The 19,262-nt window shown below is 43.6% G+C and overlaps 1 protein-coding gene across 4 annotated transcripts in view; it reads right to left on the bottom strand.

Moving 5' to 3' along the window:
- LOC147107628 (importin subunit alpha-5) overlaps positions 1-19,019 on the bottom strand; it is a 63,891-nt gene extending 44,872 nt beyond the window's left edge. For 2 of the 4 annotated variants that reach the window (XM_086006813.1, XM_086006814.1), the window contains exons 1-2: positions 18,808-19,019; positions 362-503 (exon numbers count right to left, since the gene is read on the bottom strand). In XM_086006813.1, the coding sequence (XP_085862939.1) occupies positions 362-490 (129 nt within the window). In that variant the 5' untranslated portion in view covers positions 491-503; positions 18,808-19,019. Of the gene's footprint in view, positions 1-361; positions 504-18,807 lie in introns of those variants that run through there. The other 2 variants (XM_086006812.1, XM_086006815.1) reach the window with 2 other exon arrangements.
- Positions 19,020-19,262: the final 243 nt, after the last annotated feature.

Here is a 19,262-nt window from a genome sequence, read left to right as displayed (position 1 = left end):
GGGAAATTGGATGATAAGGAGGCAATAGGGTCAAGGGAGCAGAAGGTGGGTCTCACGGACGAGATTAGCTCAGAAAAGGCATGTGAGAACGAGAAACTAGGGAGCGTCAGGCGTAACCCCACATTTCCTATCAAGTGTCAAAGTTTCAAAATCACGCCGCATACCTCAGTACAGGTATGAATGCATGTTGACAGACTTGTATGGTTCCTTACCAAAGTGGTGCATGTTGTGACAAATATTAATGTGTGTACATGGAAATAGTTTATTTCACATTATCTGCCATACTGGACAACTAAAGCTCACCCCTCCAACCCCCACCCCAAGCTCTAGGCCAACCACAGCAAAGAAGCTGCGACTGTACCTGTTCCTCACGTTTCTGTTTCCGTAGTTGTAGCCCTTCCTCCTCACGTCGCCTTCTCATCTCATCAGGATTGAGAGAGTTGTTTTTGTAGCTTTTCATTCGGAAATTTTCCTTTCCTGCACTTAACATGGTGTCGGGCAAACTGTGAAAAGACAATTGCAGAAAGATTAACTTCACTTCAATGATAGATATTCATGTATGGTAGTGAGCTCAGTGCCACCAAAAGTTTTCTTTTAGCAACCCTATGGAGGAAATGACCCTTGAAGGCTAAAACTATAGAAGTTAAAAAACAGAAAACAGTGCAACACCAATTAAGAAAAATCCAAGCCAATAAACTCTTAGAAATAACTGAAATGTGAAAGCAATCAGGTGTATAAAATAACAATGTAAACTGTACTGGTAAATATGTGCTAAATGCACAAAATGGCTATTCAAGTTTGCTGACATAAGTCACTGCGCACCAAAAATCATTATGTGAAACGCTTAGAGAGGTCAAAGATATGCAAGATGCTAAATAAACACTTGTCTTTCTGTGTTGAAGAAGAAGCTTTCGATTTAAGAGTGCATATCTGAGATTTGAAATTGAGCACTTAGATTAAAAAAATAAAATGTCCACCCAATTTTCTACCTATACTTGGAACGTTTCTCCCCTTTCACTATTGGAAGAGCTCCTACTGCATGAAAGTTTGGGAGTTTGAGGAGGGTCATACAGCAAAGCAGTGAATCTTGTACCAGCTTAGGACTCCAAGCAGTTACTGAATGTCGAGGCATTTCGAACTGTTCTATGATTTCATTCTAATATGCACATTTGAGAAAGGACCCATTGTCACTGATAAAGTTGTTATAATTAGGGCCCCGTTTTCAGGTTTTATTATTTGGGGAAGAAAAGAATTTCCAAGAATTTTGAGAGCTTTATTTTTGACTACTGAATATCAGCTAAACATCTGAGGGGGTTGAAAGGTTTAATGAAAATTGGGAGAAAATTTAAAAAAAAAGTTGGCAGAAGTTTTTGCTTTACACGTTATCAATATTTTTTAGTGCCTTCTCCATATGCAAGACTTCATAACTGATCTTATTTTATCAAGACAAACTATTAAAAGCCTATTCATAAATATACTTTGTAGTTTTTCTTTTCTACTCATCTACAAGAAAAACTACTGCCTTTATATTTGATTTTTTTTCATTGTTATGCATCTTTTCTATTTCTACTACAATACATTCAAATGTGTATCTCTGAACTCTCTTCATGAGGCAAGAGAAACATAAAATAGTGTTCTACAAAAGGTACTGTGCAATTACAAGTGATATGAATTCTTGGTTAGCATATGGTCGGAGCAGTTTCTACAACAAATGAGTCAAATGTTCTGAACATACATCAGGTTAGAAAATATGTGCTCAGTATCAGCAACGTGCAGAGAGCTCAACAGCTTAGAGGTTTGGCAGCATGAGGCTAGCCTTTCCAAGTAGGCAGTAAATTTGCTCACATATCCTTTTTTTCCAAGAAGTTGCAAGGAACACTGGTTAGTATCATTGGTAGTTGGCATTAGAAGACTTCTTGTGAGGATTCAATAGCTGCATGACTACATAAAGAATTATCCACATGAAAAACTTCAGGATTTATATTTCAGGCAACGGTAGTCTCCAAAACTATGCAAAGTGTTCCAGAAATCTCCAAATGTGGCCATCATCTTTCTTTGGTCTTCTTCAGGCAAAGTATCAATTAAGACTGGAGTTGTGACACCATAACCCTGATTCTGTCTATTGGATTGCAGCGCAGCAGAGATGGTGCTGAGATATGGGGAAACTAGATGAGCACACGAGGGAGAAAGGAATAAAAAGTTATGTTGATAGGGTTAGATGAAGAGTGGGAGGAGTCGCGTGTGGAGCATAAAAACCGGCATGGACCAATTGGGTCGAACAGCCTGTTTCTGTGCTGTACATTCTACATAAGCCTGAGTGCCAGGAGACAGAATTAGTGTTAGAGGAATCTTTTGTGTTGGTAGGCAAAAATTCCAACTGCTTGTGTGCAGTTGCCAGGGACTATAGGTTCAACCAGGAACTTCAGTTTGGTTCTAAAAATCTGCCTCTGCCTTAACTTACCTGCCAGCTAATTCAGAATTTCTACATTTGATCTTTGAACTTCCAATTATCCACAAGGTGACTGAGCATATTCTATGCTTTAGCAACATGCCCCACCAGAACTGTAAAAATCCATTCAGATGTCCAATTTTGTTCCCTGCACTTGACAAAGATATTCAGACTGTGAAGAATTGGCAGAGGAAATTGATACCTATCCTTAGGGCTCTTGGTTACCAGGACAGCCACCAACAGTTAGAGCTATTTATAACAGCAAAACGGAGGTTTAAAGTGGTACTTAAAATGGATTCAGTCTGGTTGACCAGATTTTATAGAGATGGATTGGTATAATAGGACCAGAGGGTAAGCAAATAGTTAAGTTACATATCAGGAGGTATTTCTTTTCAGTCTGCATCCTTTGGAACAGACTACCAAAAGATGTGCGCACAGGGATTTGCTGCAGTACTTTAAGTTCCCAAGTGAGGAGAATATTTCCAGTTATAGAAAATAAATTGTTTGTTAGTTGGGATTATGAGGAGTAATGCGCTACTATAATCTCCTGGTGCCTGCTTAGGCAGTCGGAGAGGATTTTCCAGTTTATTGGTTGCAAGTATTTTCCTCTTTTTTTGGGCGTCTCCCAGGAGATTGTGTGGTTGAGGGGGTGAGTAAATGGTGCAGTTGGTTACACCAAACCTGGATGGGACATCCTCAGTGGGCCTAATAGTCTTTTCCCATTATTATTTTATATATAGGAACAGGAGTAGGTCATTCAGCCTCTCAAGCCTGTTCCGCCATTCAATTAGATCATGGCTGATCTGTACCTCAACTCCTATTTCCTAGCTTTTGCTCCATATACCTCGATACCCTTACCTAACAAAAATCTATCGATTTTAGTCTTGAAAATGTTAATTGACCCAGCATCCACAACCTCTTGGGGGAATCAAGTTCCAAATTTCCACTAACCTTCGTGAAAAAGTGCTTCCTAATTTCATTCCTAAATAGCCTAGCTCGAATTTTAAGATTATGCTTCAATGTTCTGGATTTTCCCACCAGCAGAAATAGTTTCTCTGTATCTACCCTATCGAATCCCTTTATCATTTTAAACAGTTAATTTAACCCTTTAAGCCCTGGTATCAGGTTAGATGTCAGGAGGTGATTCTTTTCCCAGAGAATAGTGGACCTCTGGAACAAGCTGCTGTCTCGTGTGGTGGATACGGACTCGCTGAATTCCTTCAAGCGAGAGCTGAATTTGTTTCTGGCTGGGATGGAGATCACCTTTAACAGAAGGTAGATACTATAGGTAATTCAGGGCCAGAATGATCTCCTGGATTAGTTTCAATCGCCTAGATGGGTCAGAGAGGAATTTCCCAATTTTATTTTCCCAAATTGGCCTGGGTTTTTTAATCTGTTTTTTTGCCTCTCCCAGGCGATCACATGTTTTCGGGTGGGTGGAGTGTATGTATTGTGATCCACAAAGTATCGCAATTGTGGGGGACAGGCTGGATGGGCCAGATGGTCTTTACCTGTCCGTCATTGTTTGTATCATTCTGCTGAATCTGTGCTACCTCCACCCCCCCCCCCAATGTTCCCTCTTTCGCTACCTCCACCCCCCCCAATGTTCCCTCTTTCGCTACCTCCACCCCCCCCAATGTTCCCTCTTTCGCTACCTCCACCCCCCCCAATGTTCCCTCTTTCGCTACCTCCACCCCCCCCAATGTTCCCTCTTTCGCTACCTCCACCCCCCCCAATGTTCCCTCTTTCGCTACCTCCACCCCCCCAATGTTCCCTCTTTCGCTACCTCCACCCCCCCCAATGTTCCCTCTTTCGCTACCTCCACCCCCCCCAATGTTCCCTCTTTCGCTACCTCCACCCCCCCAATGTTCCCTCTTTCGCTACCTCCACCCCCCCCAATGTTCCCTCTTTCGCTACCTCCACCCCCCCCAATGTTCCCTCTTTCGCTACCTCCACCCCCCCCAATGTTCCCTCTTTCGCTACCTCCACCCCCCCCAATGTTCCCTCTTTCGCTACCTCCACCCCCCCAATGTTCCCTCTTTCGCTACCTCCACCCCCCCCAATGTTCCCTCTTTCGCTACCTCCACCCCCCCCAATGTTCCCTCTTTCGCTACCTCCACCCCCCCCAATGTTCCCTCTTTCGCTACCTCCACCCCCCCCAATGTTCCCTCTTTCGCTACCTCCACCCCCCCCAATGTTCCCTCTTTCGCTACCTCCACCCCCCCCAATGTTCCCTCTTTCGCTACCTCCACCCCCCCCAATGTTCCCTCTTTCGCTACCTCCACCCCCCCCCAATGTTCCCTCTTTCGCTACCTCCACCCCCCCCCCAATGTTCCCTCTTTCGCTACCTCCACCCCCCCCAATGTTCCCTCTTTCGCTACCTCCACCCCCCCCCAATGTTCCCTCTTTCGCTACCTCCACCCCCCCCCAATGTTCCCTCTTTCGCTACCTCCACCCCCCCCAATGTTCCCTCTTTCGCTACCTCCACCCCCCCCCAATGTTCCCTCTTTCGCTACCTCCACCCCCCCCCAATGTTCCCTCTTTCGCTACCCCCCCCCCCCACGAGCGGTCCCTTAACATTTGCGGTATCTTTTCCAGTGGCAACAGCTGGCGAGTGGCCTGTGCGGGACCTCCCGATTGATGTACGGCCAAGCGCCCACGCAGCTTAGGGGGGGAACATTGTCTCCCCTCTACGGCCAATATATCTTTCTTGTGGTGCAGCACCCAAAACTGGACATACTGCTCCAGATAGGGTCTGACCAAGACGCTGTATAAATTAAGCATAATGTCCTCACTTTTGTATTCCAACCTCCTGGAGATAAAGGCTAACATTCCATTAGCCTTTTTGATTACTTTTTATACTTGTATACTAGATTTTAGTCATTCATGTACAGGGACATCTAAATCATTTTGCTCCTCCACGGCTCCTAGTTTCTCACCAATAAAACATCTGTCTTTCTCGGGTCCACAGTAAGTAGCGTCACGCTTCACATTGAACTCCATCTGCCATAGATTTGGCCACTCACTTGGTCTGTCTATATCCCTTTATAACTTCCTACTCCCATCTACACAACGTGCTGTGCCTCCTAACTTAGTGTCATCTGCAAACTTGGATATTCAACTTTCTATTCCTTCATCCCTGGCAAATCAACAACAAGCCAACTGCTCAACCTCACACAACACATCGAAGATGGTTTTGAGCAAGGGATGGTAACGGGTGCTGTTTTTGTAGACCTGTCAGCAGCATACGATACAGTGAACCATAGACGTCTCCTCTGCAAGATTCTAGAGATGACAAAAGAGATTCACTTAACAGAGCTGTTAGAAAGCATGCTTCAGAATCGCCGGTTCTATGTTGAACTAGGTGGGAAGCGCAGCAGGTGGCGTATTCAGAAGAATGGTCTTCCTCAGGGAAGCGTGCTTGCACCGCTGCTGTACAACATCTACACGAATGACCAACCTATAGATGGTGTCACATGCCGTTTTATATATGCTGATGATGACTTATGTGTCACTGCCCAAAGCACTGATTTTAACACCGTGGAGAAAACGCTTTCTGAGGCCTTGGAGAGACTAAAATCCTACTATGAAGAAAACCACCTTCGCGCAAACCCATCAAAGACGCAAGTTTGTGCATTCCACCTCAGAAACCGTGAAGCCAAACGCCAGCTGAAAGTAACCTGGTGTGGAGCAACACTGACGCATTACGAGCACCCTGTCTACTTAGGAGTCACCCTTGACTGATGCCTCACCTTCAAGAACCACATCGAGAAGACAAAGGCAAAAGTGAGCGCACGAAACAACATCCTGAATAAGCTCACTAACACAAGATGGGGAGCAAGCCCGAAAACATTGCGAACCAGTGCACTTGCTCTTTGCTATTCCACTGCCGAATACGCCTGCCCTGCATGGGAAAGGTCTACTCATGCCAAGAAGATGGATACCGTTCTGAATGCAAGCTGCCGATTTATCACAGGTTGCTTAAAACCAAACACCAACAGCCTATATATCCTGGCGGGTATCGCTCCCCCTGATATAAGAAGAACGGTAGCCAGCAAGAAAGAACGACTCCGTCAAACATCAGATGAGAGGCACCCTCTGCATTGTCACACACCTACACCCAGCTGCCTAAAGTCAAGGAAGAGCTTCACGAACAGTGTTGTTCCATTACAATCAACCTCATCTGAAGCCCGCATCGCCTTGTGGAAAGACGGGCTCGCCAGTCTTGAACAACCCCCAAGCGATGGAAATTTTACCTGATGAAAGCCTTCCCCCAGGAGCTAATTGCAACTGGGCAACCTGGAAGTGCCTTAACAGACTTAGGACCGGTGTAGGTTGCTCAAAGGTATCACTAAGCAAATGGGGATATTCAACCAGCCCGACAACTTGTGAATGTGGAACTGAGGCACAGACTATGCAACATCTCCTGCAATGCCCATCGTTAGAGGAACCCTGCACTGTTGCAGATCTTGCCGAATTCAACAACAAGGCGCAAAAATGTGTCCAGTTCTGGCTGGGCTATGTATAGACTGTCCGTGGACACGATAAGAAGAAGAAGAATCCAAGTCATTAATTAATTAATATATATGGTGAAAAGCTGAGGTCCCAGCACAGATTTCTTGGCAACAGCACTTATTACATCCCGCCAATCAAAGAATATTCCCTTTCCCCCTACTCTCTGTCTCCTACCTCTGAACCAATTACCAACCCATGTCACAAGGTTACCTCCAATTCCGTGTGCTTTCATTTTTGCCAATAATCACGTGTGGATTCTTACCAAATGCCTTCTGGAAGTCCATTTATCTGGAAGGATCCTGGCCAATATGTATCCCTCAATCAATATTTTAAAAAATTATCTGGTCATTATCACATTGCTGTTTGTGGGAGCTTACTGTGCGCAAATTGGCTGTCGCGTTTCCTACATTACAACAGTGACTCCACTTCAAAAGTATTTCATTGGCTGTAAAGCACTTTGGGGCGTCCGGTGGTCGTGAAAGGCACTATAGAAACACAAGTCTTTCTTTCTTTTATATTCAACATCCAGAGACACCCCCTTATCCAGCATTTGAGTAACCTCCTCAAAAAACTTCAACTAGATTAGTCAGACATGACCTACCTGTCACAAATCCATGCTGACTCTCTCCGATCAGCATATACTTGTCCAAGTGCTCAGTCACTCTGTCTCTGATAGATGCCAGTAACTTCCACACAACTGATAGTAAACTGACAGCTCTGTAATTACCTGGTTTCTCTCTCCCTCCCTTTTCAAATAATGGAGTGACATTTGAAATTTGCTATGTATATATTCATAGACCTGGCCAAAGCCAACCAGAAAGGACTTCACATCTTGCAGTCCCTCAGTGAAGCTTGTTATATTTGTAGGAACATGCATAAGACAAGCTGGGCCTGTAACTTAAGAGGAAATCTGGTTTGACATTGCATTTTATTTCTCTTACCTACTTTGTCATGCAGGAGGCTAAATCTATTTTGAACATTGCCATTTGCTCCCATGCCAGAGCAAACTGCGCCATGATGTCATCAATACAACCACACTCTCACTCACTGCTTACAGATAATAGAACAAAATGTTTATACAAACCAGAACTGGCCTCGTCACCAGAAAAATTACAAGCAAAACACAATCATAAGAACAGGACAATCCAAGTCAGAGATTCATCAAACACAAAACGACCTACCCACACGCTCCTTTGTCTTTTCAACCAACACACTAACATTTTCAGCCGTGGCTCAGTGGGTAGCACTCTTGCCTTGGAGTCAGAAGGTTGTGGGTTCAGGTCCCACTCCAGAGACTTGAGCACAAAAATCTAGGCTGACACTCCAGTGCAGCACCAAGAGAATGCTGCACTGTCAGAGGTGCCGTCTTTCAGATGAGATGTTAAACCGAGGCCCCGTCTGCTCTCTCAGGCGGACATAAAAGATCCCATGGCATTATTTCAAAGAAGAGCAGGGGAGTTATCCCCGGTGTCCTGACCAATATTTATCACTCAATCAACATCACTAAAAAAACAAATTATCTGATCATTATCACATTGCTGTTTGTGGGAGCTTGCTGTGCACAAATTAGCTGCTGTTTCTCCTACATTATAACAGTGACTACGCTTCAAAAAGTACTTAATTGGCTGTAAAGCGCTTTGGGACGTTGGGTGGTCATGAAAGGCGCTACAGAAATGCAAATCTTTCTTTTCATTTTAGGCATTAGAAAGGGTTTTCACAGCAGGATAATACTTCACAGTCAACAGGCCTGACAGCTGGAAATAAAGGTAATCCAGCACACCACATTGCACAAAAACTCATTCCTATGTTCTACTTCCCCTCTTTCTGCTGTGCTCAAGAGAGTTCTCTGCTTGCTCCACTTAAGCTTCAGTTTAGCATGCCACTAGTTGACAAGGTATTCCCCCAATGTAATCTGCTCTACAAGAGTCTTCCACTTTCTTAGTGTCAGACTCAGGGCTAGGAAATAGGAACAGGAGTTGGCCGCTCAGCCCCTCAAGCCTGGTCCGCCATACAATTAGTTCATAGCATGCTCTGAACCTTAACTCCATCCACCTGCTTTGGTTCTGTAACCCTTAATACAAAAATCTTATCAAACTCAGTTTTGACATTTTCAATTGACCTAGCCTCAACAGCTTTTTTGGGGGAAAGAGTTTCAAATTTCCACCTACCCTTTATGTGAAGAAGTTTTTTCTGACATCACCCTGAACGGCCTAGCTCTAATTTTAAGGTTACTCCCCTTTGTTCTGGACTTTTCCGAGGAATATCAGAGGAAATAGTTTCTCTCTACCCGATCAAATCCTTTAATCATCTTAAGCATTTCAATTAGATCAACTCTCAATCTTCTATATTCAAGGGAATACAAGCCAAGTCTATGCAACCTGTCCTCATAATGTAACCCTTTTAGCCCTGGTATCATTTTGGTGAATCCGCGCTGCACCCCCTCCAAGGCCAATACATCCTTCCCGAGGTGCAGTGCCTTGAACTGAACACTGCTCCAAATGCGGTCTAACCAGAGCTCTGCACAGCTGTAACTTAACTTCCAGATGTACTTCAGAACCAAAATATGGGACAGGAAGAGAAAGTTTTTTTTTTTTAGGGAAGCCAGAAACATTTGCAGTTTAAATCCAGGTAAAAAAAAATCAGTGAATAAACTGACTTTTAAATCAGAGGATAATGAACGACACAAAAAAAAGGAGCTGGAGAGAAATAAAGGGGGTAGGAAGAGAGAAAAGAGAGAGTCCTACTTGTAATCTAATAAATCATTGTATTTAAAAGGATAGACTTGCGTTTATGGATACAGACAAATGCATGGTTCACAGAACCCCCATCTGACATGGGAATCATTTATGAATTTCTGATTAAACTAGCAGTGCTTGAGTTAGCTGATCTCAGCCTGGGCAGCAGTGGCGGAACTATAAATTATCCTTGATGATGTAGGCTTTTTTTTTTGTGGGGGGGGGGGGGGGGGGGAAGGGGAGAAACAGATTAGCCACAGTTTTTGCTCCTGATCACTATCCAGAGATCTTGTTGGAAAACCTACTTGGACCGTGTACATATCAATGTCAGAGAGGCAAATTGGATTTGGCTTGACTATAATGCTCCCCCCTCAGTCAAGTATCAAATCATATTCACATTCATCAACGGCATTCACACATGAAGAACAAATGCAGCCAAGGTACCAGAGAGCAGCCAACACTAATGGATCATGCGAGGAAGGGAGATAAATAATAGTGCAGCTTCTGTAGCTGTGTTATGTATTGATACAAGAGTTAGTGAGGTGCATAAAGCTGAAAAACACATGAAAATCTACTTGGTGTGGGGGGGGGGGGGGGGTGCCGGGCCAGATGCCTGGAAAAAAAATCACTAAAAATCTGCATTCATACAGCTTGTTTCCCAAATCCCAGTGACACAGTATTCAATCACTGCATTACAAGATACCTATATCTTGCATTGGTATTTATAGCCCTGACAATTTAATTACCCCTCAGAAAAAAGCTCAAGTACATTTTAACCCATTTCTGTTATTCCTGCACAGTTGTCATAATGCGCAATTATAAATGTAACACACATGCAAGAGAAGAAGATTTAGAGTTCAAAGTGACATTGCTCAAGAACACTTTAAGCTTGAATGAATAGACCATTAAATGAACTGACAATATGCTGTGGTAATGATTTTGAATTTAACTCAAAATCACGAACAACATTATTCACTTAAGACTGTGGGCAAGCCACTGATAAAATACAGTTAAATACCGTAGTCTGTAAAGTCCAACTGATAGGGTAATTAAACAAAACTCCATCATTTCAGGGAGAAATTTAAAAGTTTGCTTGCGAAGTGTTATATGTGGTTACTCATTTCATTTAAGGAATTAAATAAATTAGAGAGCGTTGATGTCAGTATAAATTGTATATGGTTTGTTGGCTAAAAAAAGCAGAAAAATCTGGAAATACTCAGGTTAGGCAGCATCTGTGGAGAAAGTGAAGTTAGTCAGTCAATGTTTCAGGTTGAAGACCCTCCTCAGGACGTCTGGATGGAATGACTCCTTTGCTCCTGCTATACTTCATTTAACCTGTTTCTCAATCCCAACCATAAATACACATATGAATACATCTGAGGACACTGATAATATCACTTCAGTAAAGACAAACCACAAACTCTTGTTTACTTGCAATCAATGCAGGATTGCAGCAACAGAAATTGATGTTTTTAATGATATGGGAGATTTCTACAGAATACAAAGTACTTGAGAGATAATGAAAATTGATGCCTTTCTTTCCTTTCAGTAATGTGTCTAATAGTTTCTCTCCTTGTATGTTTATCCTTACTTTAGCTTTGTCTTCTCCATCACCCCCAGCCCTTTTCTCTGTTTGCTCATCATAAGATGCTCTCATCCATGGCACTTTCAAAAAAAGTCCCAATACAAAACTTTCCCTTAATTACCAAGATTGTACAACTTACCAATTGTTTTCCCAATCCAATGTTCTACCCTCCTGAAGGTGGCGCTGACATATTGGGTTATGCTACTACAAAGAGCCGACCAGTCCCTCAAGTCCCTCCTTTAGATCACCATTGTGAAATTAGGGCATGCACAACAAAACCATCAGAAGCAGAAGCTCAAACTTTCAGCTGTCACCATATCACCACCCAATTTGGGATGGGGCAAGAAGAAGCAGACTATTTGGATATCCTCCAGAGTGGAATTCAGTACAGTATATGGTTGGGATAACTAAAATTGCCGTTGCATTTTGCTACTGGCATCAGCTCCTGATGGATAGATGTTGTGCAGCCGGCTGCAACCTGAAAGTAAACTTGGGGGATTTGCTACGGTTGGCAAAACGGAAGATCTGTTTAAATATTCAGATACCAAAATGAAAATTCTGGCTGGACTTAAATGACAAACTCTCGTTATGCTCAATTCAAAATCACAACAGTAACTGAATGGTTTGTAACAATTGCTGGCTAAGGAATGCTGATGTGGGCTCGTTGGTCTAGGGGTATGATTTTCGCGTCGAGTTTATTGCGACAGGTCCCGGGTTCAAATCCTGGACGAGCCGTCATTTCGCTCTCGACTTTTGTCAGGACTGAGATGAGAAGAAATTTCTTCAGAGGGTGGTGAATCTTTGGAATTCTCTACCCCAGAGGGCCGTGGAAGCTCAGTCATTGGGTATATTCAAAACAGAAGAAGTCGACAGATTTCTGACTAGTAAGGGCATCAAGGGATATGGCGATAGGGCCGGTGAATGGAGTTGAGGCAGAAGATCAGCCATGATCTCATTGAATGGCGGAGCAGGCTCGAAGGGCAGAATGGCCTACTCCTGCTCCTATTTCTTATGCACAGAAAAACACATCAGGATCGCACTTTGCATCATCTTTTTAATGGCTGCGTGTGAAATAAAAGCCACACTGGTAAGCCACAGTGACAAATATAATATCATAATGTAGATTCAATTAATTTTCTCTAAGTTACAAAAACTAATGCAAAATATTAACTAAATATACCTTCTATATCTTTATCTGGTATAATACATCACAGTCAGCTAGGACATGCCACTGCTGGCTATGTGTTGGCTGGTATTGTGCCACTTATTGCTGACCATACATTCCAAATAGGATTCAAAATACCAATGAATACACAGTCTCAAGAGAGTTCTAAAATTGAATAACGGTGGTATTACTTGTTACTCTTCCTGCATTATATTGATACACATCTGTGGGATTGTTTTGATCAAATATATATATATTTTTTTTAATGGAATTATTACAGCAGCACAGGTTATTTTAATGAGATGAATGCTCAACATGTTCAAACACTGTGGAGCAGCAATCATCTGTGAATAGAATGCTCAAATATATCACCAAAACAATAGAATACAAGCTGTAGGAAGTCATGTTCGTACTGTACAATGCTGTGTCTGGCAGGCCACATCTTGAGTACTGCATCCAATCTTGTCACTGAGCCACAATGGTGACAAGCCCTGGAGGATGTTTACAGAAGAGCCACAAGACTGATTCCTATAATATATCACATCACGATGGGTCATGCCATGGATTGGGAACTTTTTCTTAATGGATGGATGAGCCAAGATAATTTACATGGCATTCCTCATTTGTATCTTCAACAGCAGCTTCCTTCCCTGTGACCTCTACCGAGAAAGACAAAAACAGCAGTGTCGTGCGAACATTAACACCTCCAAATCACACAGCATCCTGACTTGCACAGATATCACCATTCCTTCATCGTCACTGGGACAATATTCTGGAATTTCCTATCTAGCACCGCTGTGGAAGAACCATCATTTCAAGGACTGCAATGCTTCAAGAAATACAACTACGATGGACAATAAATGTAGCCAGGCCAAAGTTGTTGACATCCCAGGAACAAAAAATATAGATAGATATAGATATAATATTGAAAAGAAATACAAGGAATCCTGCAATCTGAAATACAAATAAAAAGTACTGCAAATGCACAGGAGGTGATCCAGCATTTTAAAGTGAAGAACCGTTTAACATTTCAGAAAGGATCCTTCGAAGAACTGGCCAGGTCAGGCAGGAGAGGTCCCTTTAAAAAATTGACAAAATTGAAGAGGGACAGGAAGAACAACAGGTAGAGGTCTAAAGTTTGTTTATCTAACTACTTTCACAAAGAAATAACAACAGAAAATGCTGGAAATACTCAGCAGGCCAGGCAGCATCCGTGGAGAGAGAAACAGAGTTAACGTTTCAGGTCTGGGACCCTTCATCAGAACTGGAAAAAGCTGGAGATGTAACAGATATTAAGCAGGTGCAGAGACAGGGGGTGGGGGGGGAGGGGTTAGGAGGGGAGGAAGGAATTGAAGAACATACTGTGCTTAGGTAAGAGGCAGGAAAAATAAAATGTTGCAAATGGGAATGGCAAAATAATACAGCATGAAAAATAGGGGCAGGGGTTATTATCTGAAATTGTTGAACTCGATGTTGAGTCCGGCAGACTGTAAAGTGCCTAATCGAAAGAGGAGGTGCTGTTCCTCGAGCTTACGTTGAGCTTCATTGGAACAATGTAACAGGCCAAGGACAGAGAGATCAGAGCGGGAGTGAAGCGGTGAATTAAAGTGACAGGCGACCAGAAGCTCAGGGTCACCTTTACGGACTGAACGGAGGTGTTCCGCAAAGCGGTCGCCCAATCTGCGTTTGGTCTCCCCAATGTAGAGGAAACCACATCGTGAGCAGCGAACACTGTATATTAAATTGCAAGTAGTACAAGTAAATCGCTGTTTCACCTGGAAGGGGTGTTTAGGGCCCTGGACAGTGGGAAGGGAGGAGGTAAAAGGGCATGTGTAGCATCTCCTGCGCTTGCACGGGAAGGTGCCAGGTGAAGGAGCAAGGCTGTTGGGGGTGATTGAGGAGTGGACCAGGGTGTCGCAGAGGGAGCGGTCCCTTCGGAATGCTGAAAGGGGAGGTGAGGGGAAGATGTGTTTGGTGGTGGGATCACGTTGGAGGTGGCGGAAATGGCAGAGGATGATCCGTTGAATGTGGAGGCTGGTGGGGTGAAAGGTGAGGACAAGGGGAACCCTATCGTGGTTCTGGGAGGGAGGGGAAGGGGTGAGGGCAGAGGTGTGGGAGATAGAACGGACATGGTCGAGGGCTGTGTCAACCACAGTAGAGGGGAATCCTCGGTTGAGGAAAAAGGAAGACATGTCGGAAGCACTGGTGTGGAAGGTGGCATCGTCAGAACAGACGCAGCGGAGACGGAGAAACTGGGAGAATGGAATAGAGTCCTTACAGGAAGCGGGGTGGGAGGAAGTGTAGTCCAGGTAGCTGTGGGAGTCGGTGGGCTTGTAGTGGATGCTTGTCGAAAGCCGATCGCCAGAAATGGAGACAGAGAAGTCAAGGAAGGGAAGAGTCGGAGATGGACCATGTGAAGGTGAGGGAAGGGTGGAAATTGGAAGTAAAGTGAATGAACTTATCTAGTTCAGGGCGAGAGCAGGAAACGGCACCAATACAGTCATCGATGTACCGGAAAAAGAGGTGAGGGAGGGGACCCAAGTAGGACTGGAACAAAGAATGTTCCACATATCCCATGAACAGGCAGGCATAGCTAGGGCCCATGCGGGTTCCCATAGCAACACCTTTAATTTGGAGGAAGTGAGTGGAGTCAAAGGAGAAGTTGTTCAATGTGAGAACAAGTTCAGCCAGGTGGAGGAGGGTGGTGGTGGATGGGGACTGGTTGGGCCTCGGTTCAAGGAAGAAACGGAGCGCCCAAAGGCCGTCCTGGTGGGAGATGGAGGTGTAGAGGGATTGGACGTCCATAATGAAAAGGGGACGGTTGGGGCCAGGAAACTGGAAACTGTTAAAGTGACCGAGGGTGTCGGAAGAGTCGCGAATGTAGGTGGGAAGAGACTGGACAAGGGGAGAAAAAAAAGAGTTGAGATAGGAAGAGATAAGTTCTGTGGGGCAAGAACAGGCTGAAACGATGGGTCTACCAGGGCAGTCCTGTTTGTGGATCTTGGGAAGGAGGTAGAAGCGGGCTGTGCGGGGTTGGGGGACTATGAGGTTGGCGGCCATGGAGGGAAGATCTCCAGAGGAGATGAGGTCAGTGACACACTTGGAAACAATGGCTTTATGTTTGCTAGTGGGGTCATGGTCCAGGCGGAGGTAGGAGGAGGTGCAACATTTTATCTTTCCTGCCTCTTACCTAAGCACAGTATATTCTTCATTTCCTTCCTCCCCTCCTAACCCCTCCCCCCCACCTGTCTCTGCACCTGCTTAATATCTGTTACATCTCCAGCTTTTTCCAGTTCTGATGAAGGGTCCCAGACCTGAAACGTTAACTCTGTTTCTCTCTCCGCGGATGCTGCCTGGCCTGCCGAGTAGTTCCAGCATTTTCTGTTGTTATTTCAGATTTCCAGCATCCGCAGTATTTTGCTATTATACTTTCACAAAAAGAGACAGTTAATGGGTTCAATAGCCAACACAGAAATATTTAAAACGCAAGCTCAAAATAGCCAAAGAATATGCAATAAATTGGCTTTATCAGGCAGTATTAGTTTTCACCTTTTTGTGGAAGGTGCACACCAAGGTATAATTCTATGATCATTGACATACCTCGAAAACCTTATCCAAGTGCCCATTCTTCATCTATGAACCCAGTCTGTAAATGTGCAGCAAATTTTTTTTTTTTTTTTTTACTCTGAGGCACATGACAGCTGAACCAAAACTTGTTCTCAACCAAAATCTACAGACAAACACTTCTAGCAGAAGTCACTAAATAGCAATCAAGGATATCTCCATGTTTTCTGTCCTACATAGATCTGGGACACGAAGGCCAATTCCCAACTCATACTGGAGTCCCTACCAAGATCAACTCACTCAGCAATAGCAAAATACTGCGGATGCTGGAAATCTGAAATAACAGAAAATGCTGGAAACACTCAGCAGGTCGGGCAGCATCGAGGAGAGAGAAACAGAGTCAACGTTTCGGGTTGAGAACCTTTCTGCCACAAGTGGGTCAGTACTATACTAGACTTTGCATTTCTTTCCCCACTACATAAATGATGGTTGTAAAAGATCCTAGGTCACTATTTGAAGAGCAAGGAGTTCCCCCATTGTTCTGGCCAATATTCAACCCTCAACCACCATCACCACAAAAATGGTCAATTATCTCATTTGCTGTTTGCGAGGCCATTCTGTGCGCAAACCGGTTGCTGTGTGAGTCTACAAAACAATATGGCTCTCTGAAGCACAGGCACATGGGCTAAATGGCCTCATTGGTTGTAAACATCTACTGTTCTAGAACAGGGATTACACTTCAAAAAGTTAAGTCACCAGCTGTGAAGCACTTTGAGATGTCCCAAGAACATGAAAGATGCTATATAAATTAACAGCCCATAATTTTTTTTTACATAATTACTCTACCATAAAGTCAGTATTGTCTTTATATCAAGTGTGCCAACACCTACACCTTTACATAGCCCACTTCAAAACAAGAGCTTAGTGTTGCTGCCAATATCAGTTCAAGGGCATATGTGCAGCCACATACTTGTTCCTCCCAAGAGCAGGTTTAGAGGCTTGCTTCTCCTTAAGGATGTTGGGACTATCTTTCAGATGAGATGTTAAACCAAGGCCCCGTCTGCCCTCTCAGGTGGACATAAACGATCCTACGGTACTATTTCGAAGAAGAGCAAGGGAGTTCTCCCCAGTGTCCTAGCAAACATTTATCCGTCAACCAACATCATTAAAATAAATTATCTGGTCATTATCATGTTGCTGTTTGTGGGACATTGCTGCTCGCAAATTGGTTGCCACATTTCCTACATTACAACAGTAACTACACTTCTAATGTATTTAAGTGGCTGTAAAACACTTTGGGATGTCCAAGGTCATGAAAAGCACTATATAAATGCAAGTCTTTCTTTCTTATGAGACAACTTCTCGTTAGTGTTCTTTGGTCAACGAGTTTCATGCTTTCTCTTTATGAAATCAATAGGGACAGAACTATTATGAAACCCAATTTAAAATGTCTTCTTTTCATCTTAATTAAATCTATTACATCAAATGTCTATCCTTTCCCTTACAAATCTAGTAAGCAACATGAATGTTACAGTCTCTCAGTCTGAAGATCTGGCTATCTTGCCATAAATATTCTCTTGGGCACAACAGTGCTAGTGGCACTGGTCACTCCTGCAAGTAGCCTGAGCATCTTACTTTTAGGGGTGTGCCCATAACTACTCTTAAAAAAAAAAATAAACAAGAATGGAGATTGCAAGCCATATTAACTACTACAAACCTAATGGGAAAGGGCACACCTTACTAGACAACATAGTATTGTTCTCATTTTAAATATGAACTAAGTAGTAGGGAGGTATATTTTAATTTTAATCTTTACCCTTTACTCTTCCTCCTAAAACCTTCCTTTCTAAAAATTAATTCAGATTAGAAAAATTATTAGAGCATACCTGAAGGATACTTGACCTATTGGGTCAGATGCTGACCCTGACTGAAACTTTGCTCACGACAGACAGGAATTCAGTCACCAATCAGCTGTGCTTACATTGCAGGAAAATTAGGATCCCTTTGGTTCTCAGATGGCAACTGGAAGTCAACATTCATTCCCATGCAAATACTGCTGTGGTGAGTGGCATAGAAACTATTTTGCACTGGATCTATTTCCTGTATATTCCCTATAATGGTATCGAATAATATTGTGTAATCTTGTTATGACAGTATATAGTGAAACCTATCTGGATAATCATTCACTTAACATGATATATGCTGGAATCAGTCCCAAAGGTGGTAATTATAGGCAAGTTTTACAAATTGTACTTTAGGCTACTATTACAAGAAATATTTTATCTATAATATTAGGGAATGCTTTAAAAATTCAGAGAGAATCGTTTATTTATATAACTACATTTATGTCATACTTATCGACTTAACAGAGGAATGAATACATCAAAATTACTAAAAAGCACCTCGGTCAGGATAAGAACTGAATTCTGACACTCCCCACCTTCCTCAACAAAATAATCTGGAAAATGTAAGTGGTTTACAGAATGCACAGTTGTTACATACCAATAGTCGGAAGCCTGGGTTCCGAACCCTTCTCAGAGCCACCCTCACTAGATTTGGCTATTGATTTGGCCACCCTCATTAGATTTGGCTTGCTATCGCACTAGATTTTTACTCGGTTTATATTGACGGCAATCCCTTGGCTTCGATCTACTTTAGGCCCCTGTCGGAGTTTTAACACCGCACACCATTCAATAACAGCAGTATATAAAAAACTCCACTTGCACCGCCACACTTGGAACACATTCGCGTTTACTTGACATATTTAAAACAATGTAACACAGCCACAACTTACCGGCTATTCCCCTCTCTGTTAATGTTCAATATACTCTGGGTATTTCTACTGATAGCCGCGTTCTCTCCCCTTCACCTCCCGGCGCTTTCGGAACCCCAGGGCCACCCACTCGCGCATGCCCACACGCCGCCGCTAAGCTTGCTGGGTAATTGGTTCTCTCCTCCAGCCCCGGGGCGGCCGGTGACGCTCCACCGCTCTTCGCCAACACGCTGCCTCTACTGACGCATGCTTACACGTGGCCGATAAAGCTTGCTGACTGATTGGTTCTCTCTCCCGGTGACGCTCCGCCGCTCTTCGCCAACACGCCCACCTCTCTGTGACGCGTGCTCATACGTCACCGATAAAGCTTGCTGTGGCTGATTGGTTCTCTCCCCCGGTGACGCTCCACCGCTCTTCGCCAACACCCCGCCCCCCCCCCACGCAACAGGTTCAGGTTTGTTCAATCGAATCTCCGC

The sequence above is a fragment of the Somniosus microcephalus genome, chromosome 14 (assembly GCF_052327205.1).
Source record: "Somniosus microcephalus isolate GS21.2 chromosome 14, FLI_Smic_1.0, whole genome shotgun sequence".
Classification (NCBI taxonomy): Eukaryota; Metazoa; Chordata; class Chondrichthyes; order Squaliformes; family Somniosidae; genus Somniosus; species Somniosus microcephalus.
This window is presented reverse-complemented; position numbering and strand designations above follow the sequence as displayed.